The 15,098-nt window shown below is 33.5% G+C and overlaps 2 protein-coding genes and 1 non-coding gene across 3 annotated transcripts; 2 read left to right on the forward strand and 1 right to left on the reverse strand.

The window, feature by feature from the left end:
• The first annotated feature begins 2,448 nt into the window (after positions 1-2,448).
• On the forward strand, positions 2,449-9,020 carry LOC139861957 (uncharacterized). The gene is made up of 8 exons (XM_071850484.1): positions 2,449-2,733; positions 5,401-6,912; positions 6,998-7,159; positions 7,242-7,293; positions 7,472-7,620; positions 8,211-8,297; positions 8,399-8,527; positions 8,623-9,020. Exons 1-8 carry the CDS (start codon positions 2,662-2,664, stop codon positions 8,695-8,697), a joined length of 2,238 nt encoding a protein of 745 aa, XP_071706585.1. The 5' UTR covers positions 2,449-2,661; the 3' UTR covers positions 8,698-9,020.
• A 1,681-nt stretch (positions 9,021-10,701) lies between these two features.
• TRNAG-GCC (transfer RNA glycine (anticodon GCC)) lies at positions 10,702-10,772 on the forward strand. The gene has a single exon. It is a non-coding gene; the product is annotated as a tRNA-Gly (tRNA).
• Positions 10,773-11,141: 369 nt separating this feature from the next.
• LOC139861977 (protein FMP32, mitochondrial-like) lies at positions 11,142-14,210 on the reverse strand. Its single transcript, XM_071850511.1, has 7 exons — positions 13,839-14,210; positions 13,277-13,408; positions 13,102-13,161; positions 12,043-12,119; positions 11,801-11,857; positions 11,516-11,582; positions 11,142-11,409 (listed from the first exon to the last, which is right to left on the reverse strand). The coding sequence occupies exons 1-7, from the start codon at positions 14,046-14,048 to the stop codon at positions 11,290-11,292; spliced, it is 723 nt and encodes a 240-aa protein (XP_071706612.1). The 5' UTR covers positions 14,049-14,210; the 3' UTR covers positions 11,142-11,289.
• Positions 14,211-15,098: the final 888 nt, after the last annotated feature.

The following is a 15,098-nucleotide window of genomic DNA, read 5'->3' on the forward strand; positions in this document are numbered from 1 at the left end:
TGTTTCCCATCGACAGGAACACCAAGACAATCTATCTAGGTTAAAGCATGATTAGTGGATTAGTTAATTGGGTTTCTAAATTTTTATGAATGGGCCGTGACCCTTGAGTTCTTTAAACGAATTGATTGGGCCGAAAAAGGATAATGAAACGAAATTTAAATATGTTATACATATGATCGATCTTAAATTAGATGAAGAAGATGGGTTAGAGAAGATACAGAAATACAAGTTAATTATATTAGAATCTGACAATAATCAGAAAATAAGTGATGGACGAATGGTAGAGAGTATAGTCGGGTATGCGAGAGGTCAAGAGTTCGAGTCTCGTCTCGGGGCAGTTTTACTCTTTTTAATGTTTCAAAGGTATAACCTTAAATACTAGAATTTCTATTATTATTATTATTATATTATTGTTATTATTATTATTATTATTATTATTATTATTATTATTATTATTATTACTATTATTACAAATATCAATATAGATATTATCATTTAAAATTATTAAAAACTTTTATCTTTAAGGTTATCATTACTAATAACTATATTTTTATCATTTATCAAAACTATCATTATTATTATTAAAATTATCATTATTTTTAGTATTATTATCATTACTATTATTTTTATAAAAATTATTATTATTATTACTTTTATAAATATATAAAATAAAATATTATAGGTAGTAAAGTAATATAAGGATATTAATTATAATACATTTTGAAATTTATAAATTTAATTGATTAACATTATGTGTTAATATATATAATTAATATAGGTTCGTGAATCCGAGGCCAACCTTATACTTGATCAAAGATGTTATATGTATTTTTACTACAAAATACAGTTTGGTGAGTATATAGTCCCCTTTTAAACTTTAAATATTTTTGGGCTGAGAATACATGCGCTATTTTTATAAATGATTTACGTTATGGACACAAGTGACTAAAATTACGTTCTACATGGGTTTGAATCAAAAGTCCCCTAGCTTGGTAACTTTAACTATTGGTTTATGAACTGGTAGGCGCGAATCCTAAAGATAGATCTATCGGGTTTTACACCCCCACCCAGATGTTATTCTAGTAAACTAGAAGAACGGGTGTTTAGTACTTCGAGGTTAACGGAACGCACTTGATTCGGTGCACATATTATTATAACTCAGGGGTACACACTCTTGTTAAGGCTAGTTACCGGGTGCCCATTGCTTGGAATTCTTTTCATACACTTGCGAGTGTATTATGTTTATAAATATGAAATCTTGTGGTCCATAGTTATAACGCTGCTAGCATCAAACCTATATATATCTCACCAACTTTATGTTGACATTTCAAAGCATGTTATTCTCAGGTACGAATAAAGTCTTCCGCTGTGCATTAGTTCGTGTTAAGGACATTTCTTGGCGTCGATCATCGCGATGGGACCAACTGTTGATGACTTCGTCCGGGAGGATTAGGACCGGTTGTTACAAAATAGCAAGCTGTTAACATAGTTTCCCCCTAAAATCCTTCACTTAAACCCGAATAGGATAACATGGAATTAACCATCTCCTTAAGGACCCTATTCTTCCTATCATATATACCATTTTGTTGTGGTGTATAAGGAGTTGTGGTCTCGTGGATAATACCAACAGATTGGAAATAAGATTGGTCAATGTATTCACCTCCCCTATCGGTTCTAAGTCTTTTTATCAAAGTCTTTTGTTTTTAGTGTTGAATATTTTAAATTTATTTAATGCTTCATCCTTAGTATGTAATAAATAAACATAGCAAAACCTAGAAGCATCATCAATAAAAGTCACAAAAATATTTCGTATTCCATAGAGTAGGAGTTGCATGCAAATCACATAAATCACTATATATTAATTTCAAAATTTCAGTATAACGATGTATATTTTGAAAGGGTTTCTTAGTAATCTTTGTCAACACACACATTTTACACTTTTCATTGTTCATATCAAAAGGCATGTATTAAACCATCTTTAGACATACCTTGCATTCTTTTAAAGTGCACGTGTCCTAGTCTAACATGCCAAATAGTAGAATCATTTATGCTAACACTTGTCATACAAGCAATGTTAATATTCACGTGATCAATATTAAGTCTAAACATTCCATTGCTCAAATAACAAAAATTAACAAACAAACCATACTTAGATAAAATAAACTTATCAGATTCAAAAACTTGATTTAGTTGCTAGTTATTAATGCAATGTATCTTTTGTATAGTTGAAAATTCGGTGTTAGATAGTTTATTGAGAAAGTCACACTCTCCATGTTTGAACCTCTATGCTATTATTTTATATCTTTCCGTAGAAAACGTTTTCTTTTAAAAAACATTTTGCGTTATTTTGAAGAAAAAAATAATAATAAATAAAAAACCCTCTATATCTGTATATCATTATGTGTATATGTCTATATGTCTATGTCTATTTTTCTGCAAGTAAAAACACTGGTTTTATTCCGTACCAGAGAAACAATACATTACCCGCGCGATGAGCTTCCTCGAATATTTATCATCTTACTCTCACTCGATACTCATAATCTGAGCTTCACTTTCCAATTACACCTTCAATTTTATCTAATTTCCATTTTAAGGACTCCAATTCGATATAAAACACACTGAGTGACAAATCTAGGGTTTCTATTTTCTTGAGTGGAGAAGATGACAGCAACGGCTTCTGTTTCTTCTCCATGGATTCCTGAAGATGACCTGCTGCTCAAGAATTCAATTGAGGTTCGTTTACATCTTTTTAATTTCTATAATTGTTTTTTAATCGTAGGTTAGGGAGTGTGTGTTACTGTTCGATATTTATTAGGTCAAATTGAGTAGGGTTTGATGATACGACATCATGATTTTACAGCAATTAACGAATTTTAAAATTTAAAATTTTTTATTGTCAGTCGATGTATTACAATTTAGTTTTGATTTGATTGAATTTTAAAATTCATATTTGGTTCATAATCGCATATATTGATTTTCCGAATTGTCGAATTAGATAAGATCTAACTATTTGGATGTATGTAGTGTCTGTATAAGCATTATGGCACATTTTAGTCTAACCTAAATTCTGTATCTCCTCTAGTGTTTTTTTAATTATTAGAGTTGAATCACTTGCCTTATCATTCAATAGCAGTGTACTGAAGAGTTTTGGATATTCAGTTGATCGATTGATTAATCATTGGGGGTTTAAACAATGAGTGATGAAAGTATATCATCCTTAAAACTTCAAGGAGTCTTTAAATATGGGAAATGATTAATGATATTTGTATTTTATATAAAAGGTAGTGAGGGATGGGGGATTATTAGCTTTTTATTGTGAAGTTTATCTACAGCATAGATTTATATACAAATTTTGAATTATACTCAATTTTGTGTACCAACACAGATATTAAGTCAAATTAATGAAACTTCCTTGGTTGATTATGGTGCATTAAATGGGCAAGGTATTTAAGGTGACTTCACACATTGTGCCCAGTGGCGAAAACAGAATTTTTTTTTTACTTGGGGCGAAATTTTTTTTTTTTAACATAGCAACTTTTTTTGGCCAAAACATGGAGGTTTTGGGCTAAATATGGAGGCTTTTGGACAAAATACGAAGGTTTTCGGGCAAAATCTGGAGGCTTTCGGGGCAAAATATGAGGATTTTTGGACAAAAAAAATCCACCGGGGGCAAAATGAAAAAACCCAAATTTTTTGCACTAAAAAATGAAAATCCACTGGGGGCGGGTGCCCCTCTCGCCCCCACCTGTTTCCACCACTGATTGTGCCCCATAGGAATGTGCCAGAGACGTGATGTAGAAAATGGAGTTCAGGTTAAGTTTAATGTCTACAGTTTCCTATAAAGCTAAGATCACATATGAAATATCTGGATATTTTATGTTTTAGCAATTAATATTCAGCATGGTATATATCTTACTAGATAAGGTGATTTTCAATTATCTTCAGTGCTTCTATGTAGAATGCTAGTTATAGGTTTTATATATGTTTTCTTGTGTTTCACGTGCCTCATTTATTATTTATTATATAGTCTAAAAATTTTGAACGTAATAATATTCATGCTCATCTCTTTCCTTATAAGATTTGGCTGAAAAAGGTTATGGTGGTCTATTAGTGTTTTGATTTAGCTAGGCTTCATTAGTTACCTTAATCTCATTTCTGGAAGGATGGGTAGGTACTCAAGCTGCAAATAGTTTTTGGTTGTGGCCTATCTTATAAATTTCATAAACTTTTAAATATGTTCATCCCGAATACAAGAATGTATACATACACATTAGATTCCCAATCTATTCTTGTAATGTTTACTATGTCTAAATACACAGAATATTTCCCGACTTTAATCCTTAAATTATTAAATGTTCATTCCTAACTTGGATATTTATTTCTGTAAACTTGAACATGGTAAACGCTCTGTCAAAATATCTGTTACTTGGTTAGATACATAGGTTGACAGGCACACTGATATAAACGAATTTCAAGCTTCTCCTATATGAATAGTCGTATTAACTTCCACATATTTATTCTTATCGTGTTGTGCCCCATTGCGAGCAACATTTATTGTGGATGTCTTTATAAAATAAAGTTCCATCTATATCTCTCGGTTCATATGAAGGTTACCGATTGCTCGGTTGCTCCTAATATTTCTGCAACTGACCTTTTTCCCCCGTGAAATATATATTGACTGAAATTATGGTATTTGGTTTATAATGGAAATAACAAAAAGTTAGTTGAATGTATGATTCAAGTTTTAGCCTTGCGGTTTAACATATATTTCCCTGTACCATGAGTACCCTTTCATGTACTACATGATCCTATGTACCATATGATGAGGAATATGTTCAGGAGTTTTGCATAAATTGGCTCGACTCACTCGTTATTATGTCACTTTATTTGTGAAAAACACTGTCGACCACATGTAGAATATAAAAAAAAAGTGCATGTCACTTAGAATTTTGTTTTAGCAAACAAACCCATGTGATGCTGATGCAATTATGGGTATGTTTGGTTAGGAGCTTTTAGCTTCTAGCTTTTATGAAAAAGCTCCTATCTAATGAAAAGTTTCGTGTGGAAAAAGAGCTTAAAGCCTCTAGACGGAGGGAAAAAGCTAGAGGCTAAAAACATAGAGAACTAGCGCTTGAGGAAAAGGTCCTAGCTTTTTGTCATTTTACTCTTTTTTTTTTAATAGTTTCACCTACTCTGCCGAATACCCAAATACCTATAAAAAGCTATCAGCTACAAGCTACCAACTACCATCTACTTTTGCCAAACATACACGATATACGAGTAGATCTTATGCTGCTACTGAACACGTATTGTTTTGCTACTTTCTAATCGCCATATACCAATCCAACTGTTATGTATTAATTCGTACACTCTAATAATTTTCTGCCTATTTACCATCAGGGTGGAGCTTCACTCGAAGCACTTGCTAAAGGGGCAATAAAGTTTTCCCGAAAATTTACATTTCGCGAACTTCGAGATCGATGGTATTCCCTTCTTTATGATCCCGATGTTTCAGCTCAAGCTTCTGCTCGTATGGCCGAACTCGAACTATCTGTTTCAAATTCATCTTCAAAATCTAAATTAGACAATACTAAAGGAAGTGAGAAGGTCCCCGAAAAGAGAAGCATACGCAGACATTATTATGCCATGCGAAAGAGAATAAAAAATGAATTTTTTAGCTCTCCAAATCTCGGCTTTTTTCATCAAGAACATAATGCTACTAGTAATCATCGGACTCATGATGATAATGTTTTACTAGAAGATTGTCTTGCAAACAATTTAGGGTTTGAGGAAAAAGACTTTGAAATCTTGCGCCAGGCTTTTCCCGAATCTATAGGGACTGTAGCTACAAATGTTATAAATGGAGCAATGAGGGAAGAAGGATTGTTTAAGTTTACTGAAGATGTTTCTCCTTCACAAAATGAATTAATAGGTGGTTCTTTTGACCCAAAACTTGAGATGAAGAACGCCACACGTATTGATGATTCAGGTCCATCTGAAAGTCAACCCAAGTCTGATAAATCGGGTGGATTTGGAGGGAAGCACCTTTTTAATTCGCCTATGTCAGACGGTAGTGCTTCGTTTCACACGTTGGGATTTTCATCTCCGTCAACTAGGCTGCCACTCTGGAAGACGTTAGAAGACGTTTCTGCCCCTGATATGCCGGTTGATGAGAACAACGCTGAAAGTCATCAGGTTGCAGAAGAAACTGAAGAATATGACCACCAAAGAGAGGGTAAGAGTTCACCTGGATATGATGGGGCCCACCAGATGTCCCTTTCGGGTCAGGATGGTGAGTATACAGATCTACCAGAATCTCTTCTCAACTTCTCAAACGAAGATGATATTCTTTTCATGGACGCGGATGTAAAAGATTCAACGCATGATGATATTGCTAAAAATGTACATACTGATGCTACCGTAAGTATTCAATGTCCAGAAGAGTTAAAAGATTATCAGCAGCAGGAGGGTGATGTGGCATCAACATCAGTATCACAACTCGATTTTATTATTTGCACATTAAATACAGAAGACCCTGATATACCGTGCAATGATGATATTTTTCTGCTGATTCACCCATCTACTCAAATTACTCCTTCGGTTGGACTGCAAATTGCTACAGACAATGTTGGTTCATTATCTTCCTCATCTAATGAGAAAGATAACGAACATGGGCCGAGTTCAGTAAAAAAAGGTAAAGATCCTGCACCATGTTTCTCCCGATCACATTCAAGTCGGCCAAATGCATCACATGTTGGCTCGGGACCTAAAAACGAGTCACCTGAAGGTGAATATCTTGCGCCAAAGCCTAATAATATTAGACTTCCTAATCAAACTAGGCCCGTACATAGAGCTCTAGAGATGAGTGGGAACGAACTGATAGAGGAAGATGCTAGTAAAGTTGAACTGCGGGTAACGTATCTTTAATAAACATTTTTATCACAACTTTGAGGTGCATATTGTTATAACTTTGTCTTTATTTTTTTCTTTTAAACAGGGTTCTTGCATCCCAATGGTGTATAATGAGATACCATTACCTTTAGAAGGTGGGTCTGTCAAACGGGTTGATCCAGAACCCATGGATGATTCTTATATTGATGATGTGGACAACTCTGATAGTGATGGTGACGTACCTTACTTTTCTGATGTTGAAGCCATGGTAATACATAAAGAGTTTAGGACCTTTTTGTTTATATTACATTTTGTAGTTCCATCTTTTAATTGTTGATGTTCTCTTTCAGATACTTGAAATGGACTTGGCTCATAGTCAGGACTCATGTATTACAAGTGAAGGTAGCCTTACAACTCCTTTTAGCTAAGTTCAATTATTTCAGTGACAGAATGACTAATTATAAGGTTTTATAAGTGACTTGCAAGAAAGCTTATATATATAAGATGTGCAACATTTATATGGAAAACACGCTTCTTGTATGTTTGTGTTATATATTGATGGTCATGTCCCAATTTGCAGTTGCAAGATATCAGAATGAGGACGCTAAAAGGATGATAATGAGGCTGGAACAGGCTGCTCGTTCTTCATTCCAAAGAGCCATGTCAACTCATGGAGCCCTTGCCATTTTCTATGGCCGTCATCTCAAGGAATATATGAAGAAAATTGAGGTACCAGTCTGATGAAGACTCTGAGTAATTTCTTTATTTCAATCGAAGTTGTTACACTCATGTTAAATTGATTTTTTTAGTCTTGTGATGATTGAACTATATGGGATTCTTAGTTATCAGTTCTAATAAGCATCTCGTTTGCATGCTGATATTAGAATGCCCAATGGCTGAGATGACTGATTAGTCGGAGTGGTGACTAGCCCGACCCGATTCGAAGAACGCCGAAAATATCGGTTAACGGTCAAAAGTTGGGTCTGAGTCGGTCAATGTCAATGGAGGTCAAAGTTAGGTTAAAGTGCTAATATGATTTTAAATTAGGGTTTGGTTAGGCCACTCTATTTTTTTATACATTGCATGCACACATCTAAGTTTTATATTTACATAAATGTATTTCTCGAACAAATTGAGAACATGCATCATTATTGAAATCCAAAACGATGGATAATGTAAAATTACCCGTTTCGACCCTTTTTTATTTTTATTTTCATTTTTGTTTTGTATTGTACCGATGATCCTAAAACAACATATCGTATTTTATTTGATTGATGTTTCTTGGTAATATTCAACATAAGTAAATTTGTGTTTTGCAGGTCACAATTGGAAGATCTACTGATGACACTGAGGTTGATATTGATCTAAGAAAAGAAGGCCGTGCTAACAAGATATCAAGGCGACAGGTGACCTTTTCATATATAAATATATTTTTTCACTACTATGCGTATAAATTCGTGCTAATGCATTTATTAAGTACATATAGTATACCTTTTTGATATACTAGGCTATCATAAAGATGGACACAGATGGATCATTCAGTCTCAAAAATCTTGGAGCGAGTTCAATCTCATTAAATGGCAAACTGGTTGCTCAAGGGCAGATGGTTACACTTGGTTCAAGTTGTTTAATTGAGGTAATCGTTAATTACTCTTTACATTATTTAAAAAATGCCGAGTTTCATATATTTAAAATGAACTTGTCATTTTATTTAATCTTTCCACTTTATAGATAAGGGGGATGAGCTTTGTGTTTGAGATCAATGAGAAGTATGTGAGGCGTTTCTTGAGTAACAAGCCACGTTAAGAGTAACTTGTAGAAGAGCGTTTGACCAGTAGACCAGTTGCTAATGACTTAATAACGAAGAGAAGAAAAGTATGTATTATAAGCGTGCCCTTCCCGTTTCCCTGATCCTGTGTGTTTTTTGTACTCCTGTCAATAATGTCGATCCTTCTCAATATTCTTTAAGGTTTCTATACGATACGCTTCCTCCATAAATATGCAATTATGTGGATATGTAATATATGTCATCATCTATATAATCATGGTTGTTGCATACTTGGTCTTGTACTCTTGTGGAAAATAGATCTCATTTATCGATGATATTTGAATGATACAAGTCATTGATGATGTGGAATATTGGTTTTCCGTTGTGATCTAACTCTCGTTATCTTGTTACAGAATTTATATATGTAATATATGTCATCATCTATACAAGACTCACACCCTAACAGGATTTATATACATATCTTTTTCCCCGTCTCTTTATAAAAGAGAACTTGTACTAGACGATTTGTTTAAAACGGGTACACTCATGAGTTTTTTCATGTTGTTTAACTGAGAAATGACTTCTCTAAAGAGTAGATGAAGGATTGTCTACGTCTTACCTCCTTCATACCTACACGTGTTGTTGTAACTAAAAGTATCCGGGAAGGGTGATTATTTTTATTGACAGATATATGCTGTCTAACTGAGTTATCTTGGTAATCTTGTGATAATTTATGACTCTTTTCTTTACCAGTTCATATGCTACTAGTGAGGTTTTAACTCAAAGCCTCTTGTGAAGATATTAGGATGTCAATTGATTAGGCAATGTTGTTATGGTTCGATCAAACAAATTATACTCAACTCCATTAGTTTTGAAACAAGTACCTTCAATTATTAGAAAGATAAAATTGTTCAAATTATCCCTATGTTAACACTTCTGATCTGTTTTCATCTCTCCCAATTAAAAGTTGCACACGCATTTCTTAAAATGAGATTTTTACCTCAAACTCACCCTAACCTTAACTATATTAACTATAAAACTAACAAGTTATTTGCTATGAATAAAAGGTTAAGGAAATAATATGAACAAGAATATGAAAAACTAAATGTGTTGGATTGATTTCAAATGGTTACAATCAAATCCTTATATAGAGGATTAAAGCAAAACATAATCATAACACACCAACAACTTGACCCACTAGTAAAGATAGATGACAACTAGCATACATGTGAACACGCTAACATGACAACTAGCATACATGTGAACAAACCAATATGACAACTAGCATACATGTGAACACACTAACAACTAGACCTAATAAAACAAAATAAAAGGCAACTTGATTATGCAAGTATGCCACAAAAGATAATGTCAAGTTGTCCACTAAACACCTTAACCATTAATTTGGTCAATAATGGCCTAAACCCATTTGGACAAGTTGAGCAACTTCAGCAATAAATTTCAAAACCAAGTTGAGCAAGTTGAGCCACTTGAGTTGTGCACTAATATTTTAACAAACTATTCCGTTAAGTATTAAGCATGTGCGGGTCTCCATTATTAATTCTCTTTCTTCAATGTTTAAACCCCGCCTTCCTACATCAACTTGAAAGTGTCAATATTCATTAACATTTGCTATATGAACTAATGTTTATTGATCCACAATCCATCACGTGAAGCATTTCATTTATGTACTCAACTAACTTGATACAAGTTTGAGCAATTTGAGCAACTAACCTCTTGTGATTGATGAAGTATTAATTGAGAGGGATGAAAACAGATAAAGAGTATTAATACATGAACAATTTGAGCAATTTTGTTTATTAAAAGAACATAAAATCTAGGGTAAACAGATAAACTGCTAATGATACATATGTCTTAGTAAATGTGCGTTATCTTATACTATTGTAAAACAACTTGCACCTTGTTTAATAGATAAAGCTCGTTTTGCGACATTTAATATCTCCATTCAAAGTGACCTAATGAGTAACCGAAATGTCCTGGTTTTGGTTACGTATATTCAAAAGAACGTGAAACAGCACAAAGCACCAGTGGTCTAGTGGTAGAATAGTACCCTGCCACGGTACAGACCCGGGTTCGATTCCCGGCTGGTGCAATGTTTTTCGTTTTTTTTATTGAAGATCAGACAAATAGATAAACTACTATCATTTCCTTTTCTATTTTTTATTTCTCGCTTAATTAGATATTAAATTTTATATCATCACCATTATGATTGATTACGTTATATTTCCACAATTATCATGTCAGACGCTCCGCTCCGTATTTTATTTTCAGACTGCAGACAATTACAGTATCATTATAAGCACAATACCATGTCAAACACAACAGACCATAAAACAAGCAGCTATCAATATCACAAGATGTGAATGATAGCCTTGTTATGATTTACTATAAGCCAAGTAAACTGTTAACTGACAAACAAATTTAATCTGCAAGCCAAGATAGAACACAAGTGCAACTGAAAAGGGCAATTACCACTAATAATGGTTCAAGTTACTCGCATTATGTTACAAATTTCATTAATAGATCACGAACAATAAAAAACGCGTGAAACTAGTTATCTTTTTCCTCTATGTGTTGACGCTAATCATTACAATTAGCAATATTACAGTTTACATAAGTATACGCAACACGGCCAGACCCACGGCAGAAATTGAGACAAGGGTACCGATGCAGTACTTGATCACATCGTATTTTGCTGCTTCCAATTGGGCCCTTAACGAATGAATTTCCTGGATTTATACAACAATTCGAATGATAAAAAAAGTATATCATTGTGGTGAATAAACGGAATTTAGATGGATAGTGTGGGACAAAAGGTAGGTAATATGTACTTACCCTATCCAGTTTGTTTGTGAGATTAGCGGTTTCTTGGTTTTGGTTTGCGAGTTCATCACGAATTCTCCTGCATTCATTCATTGATCATTTAACTATTAATAACTATAAACAGATAAGCGATAAAACAAGCCAAATTGGTTCAATTTGAGTACAAAATCCACAATTGCTCACACTTGTTGGTTCTTATAATCAGGGGTTAGCTTGAAATAATAAGAAAGTATCATACAAGTTTATATATTCAATCATTTATCAAAAATTATAAAAATTTAAAAAGTAATTCCTTACCCCCTTTCGAGATTTAAATCCAGACGCTGTCCGGCAGTGACTTTGTCAATCTCGTACCTGTCAAAATCGGAAGTCAGTATTTCTCTGATTACAAATAGATTGTGGAAATTTAGACCCGAGCACTTAATTCGTAACCTTCAAATTTCACTAAATCCACTAATAAGTTGAAGTTTAGTTTGATTTCGTCACTGTATCATATGCTGTAACAAGCATATGAATCAATATAGCCAAATTACACATACCTTAACTCACTACGCATCTTCTCAATATCATTCCTCAGTTTTTCCGTCTCACGTTGCAACGAGGAGAAATGATTTTCCTGAAAGGATAGACAAAATTCAACTTATTGCAATGGGCAATTAGACCATCCATAACCCTGACAGCGAGGTGTAGTCAAATTTTGCACTTTTTGGAGATAAAGTGGTTTTTTGACTGTGACGTGGCAATGTCATGGAGTGAAGTTAAATAATGGTGAGTGTTAAATTTTAGTGGTTGAGAAAGTTTTGGGTGATGTAGTAAAATATGATTGGAAATTAGGTATAAAAAATTAAATTAATAATATACAAAATATATGTGTTGGTTTTTGATTGGATACAAAAAAATTGACGCTTTAACTTTTTCCCGTCATATAGTTGACTAACGCCCCAAAGGCATCACTTCTAACGCCTGGTTAGAGGCGTTAAACCTTGCCATGTTAGCCAATTGGTGTGACTTTTGTTGAGTGACGCTGGGTTAGGGATAGTCTTAAAAAAATGCTATGTTTGTAAAATGTGGGAGTCATAAGACCATCCACCGACATAGACAAACCATCTCTGTTAAATGTTTACAAGATCACTTCTCTTGTCAGATATAAATCTGACATATTCTTCTATAACATAGTCGAACCACATAAAGTACATTCTTGCCAACATTTAACCATTGTATTGTACACAAAATCCAATCCACAATACTCCTCTACTTTTCTTGTTCTCATGTGGAACTTTAATTTTTAAATACTTTATAAAAAGAATCAATCACTACAATGCATATAAAAGGGTCCTACTTTATGAAAACCAATTATTACACAAATGGCTTCAACTCGCCTATTATCTCAAATCATGTCTTCTTATATTCATAAAAAGAACATAATAGATCGGCACATTTGAATGAAGCATTCTCCTAAGCTTCTTATTAACAAGTCAATTTGAAACCTAATAATATAGCATACAAACTGCATTCAACATTGATAATCATTTCAACCTCAAATGGTATTATATTCAACACCGCAATCATGTACATTTATCCTACAACTAAAAAATTACCTGAGAGCTTTGTACTTGAGACTTGAATTTCCCCAAGTTGCCATCTTGAATCATCTCAATCTATGAACATTAAATAGCACACATTCACAAAAAATATGAATTTTCATCACCCGAGAAAATAACAATTAAAAATCAGAAATCTTTTAATGACAAAAAAAAAAAAAAAAAAACAAACCCTTTGCATTTCACCCTTGGAAACAAAAGATTGAGCCACATTTTCCATACTATCATTCAAAACCTCAGTTATTGCAGATGTTATCGCTTCCGCTTGCTTTGATGGCACACCTTGTCCTTCTAATCTCCTAACCTAAACACATGAAATATTACATACATCAATTCATACCATTATTAATCACATTGACCAAACAAATAAAAAAACCCAATTAAATATAAAAGGAAAAAGGAAAAAATAATACAATAGTACATTTCGGCTTTAGGTCTTCTAAAAACTAAGCCCCTACTCACAAAATTTAATGGGATTCCTGCGAAATTGGAATTTTGAATTTAGACATGACACATGTGTAAATTCAATTCCAATTCTACCGGAATCCCATTGGATTCTGTGAGCCAAACGAGGCCTAAGGATATGAAACTCAAGCTTTTTTAGATTATTATCCCTCAAAAAATCTAATAAGGTCCTTTCACATAAACTCATCGAACAACCTTCAAAAACTTCTAAAAAAAAAAAAACTTAACCTAATTTAACTTCAAAAGCATATAAACAAAATTAGACTTACAAGCGCCAGGGTATCAACAAGAAACAAACGTTTGCCGTTAGGTTGAACTGATTGAGAAATCTGCCTGAAATCAAATCTGTTGCTAATCGGATTACAATGCGATGATGATGACGTTGTAGGTGCAAAAGCGTTTCTGAATACCGGTGAATTGATAGCCTGAACGGATCGGAGTTTAGTTCCGGCCCGAATACAGGCCGCATAAGCGGCCATTAATGAAAACCCTAAAAATTGAATGCGAACAGAATCTAATTTTAAAGAATATTGAATATATTTGATTGAATAGAATAGAAAATGAAACGAAATTGAATTGAAGGTGGTTTGGTTTGGGGGTTTTTATTGTTTGTTATTGGGAATGCGTGTGAGAATGAAATTAATTAAACAAAAAGGTTTGTTTTGTTATAATTGAGTAGGCTTATAATTACCTTTAGTGGTTCTTGACTGTAGAAGGTATATAGAGATAGAGATACTGTAAAACGGAGAAAACAAAGGTTGAACAAAAGGTATGAGTAATTGGTTTTTTATTTATAGAAAAATGTACAATGAGAGTTTGGTGGCATTTGGAATCTAGAGAGAGAGAGAGTGTTTTTGTTAACCAAAAAAAATACATACAATAAACTCTAACTCAACACACCTATTTATACTCAAAAAAATATACTATGCAATATCTATAATAATAATAAAATTATCATCCAATTATTACTTTTATAACACTCCTCCTTGGATGATAATTTTATTAGTGAATAACTAGTACTGCCTCGTTAAAAACCTTGCTAAAGAAAACCCTTTGGGATAAAACTTTAGCTAAGGGAAAAAGAGTGCAGCATAGAGTTGACTCCCCCTCAAGTAGGCAACGCCTGAGTTGTTACATCTTCTGAACATGCCTCATGCCAATATTATGAACGTGTGTTCTGAAAATAGCAGTTGGAAGTGCTTTGGTGAAAAGGTCAGCAGAGTTTTTGCTGGACTGAACATATCTCATTTCAATCTGGTTGTCCTTAATGAGATTTTGAGTGTATGAGAAGAATCTAGGGGGTATGTGTTTTGTTCGGTCACTTTTGATATACCCTTCTTTCATCTGTGTTATGCAAGCTACATTATCTTCATAGATAGTTGTTGAACTTTTATTGCGTTCTAGTCCACAAGAATCAGTAATGAGTTGTGTCATTGATCTCAACCAAAAACATTCCCGACTGGCTTCATGTAATGCAATTACTTCGGCATGATTTGATGATGTTGCAACAAGTGTTTGTTTTTGAGAAC

This window comes from Rutidosis leptorrhynchoides, chromosome 8, assembly GCF_046630445.1.
Source record: "Rutidosis leptorrhynchoides isolate AG116_Rl617_1_P2 chromosome 8, CSIRO_AGI_Rlap_v1, whole genome shotgun sequence".
Lineage (NCBI taxonomy): Eukaryota > Viridiplantae > Streptophyta > Magnoliopsida > Asterales > Asteraceae > Rutidosis > Rutidosis leptorrhynchoides.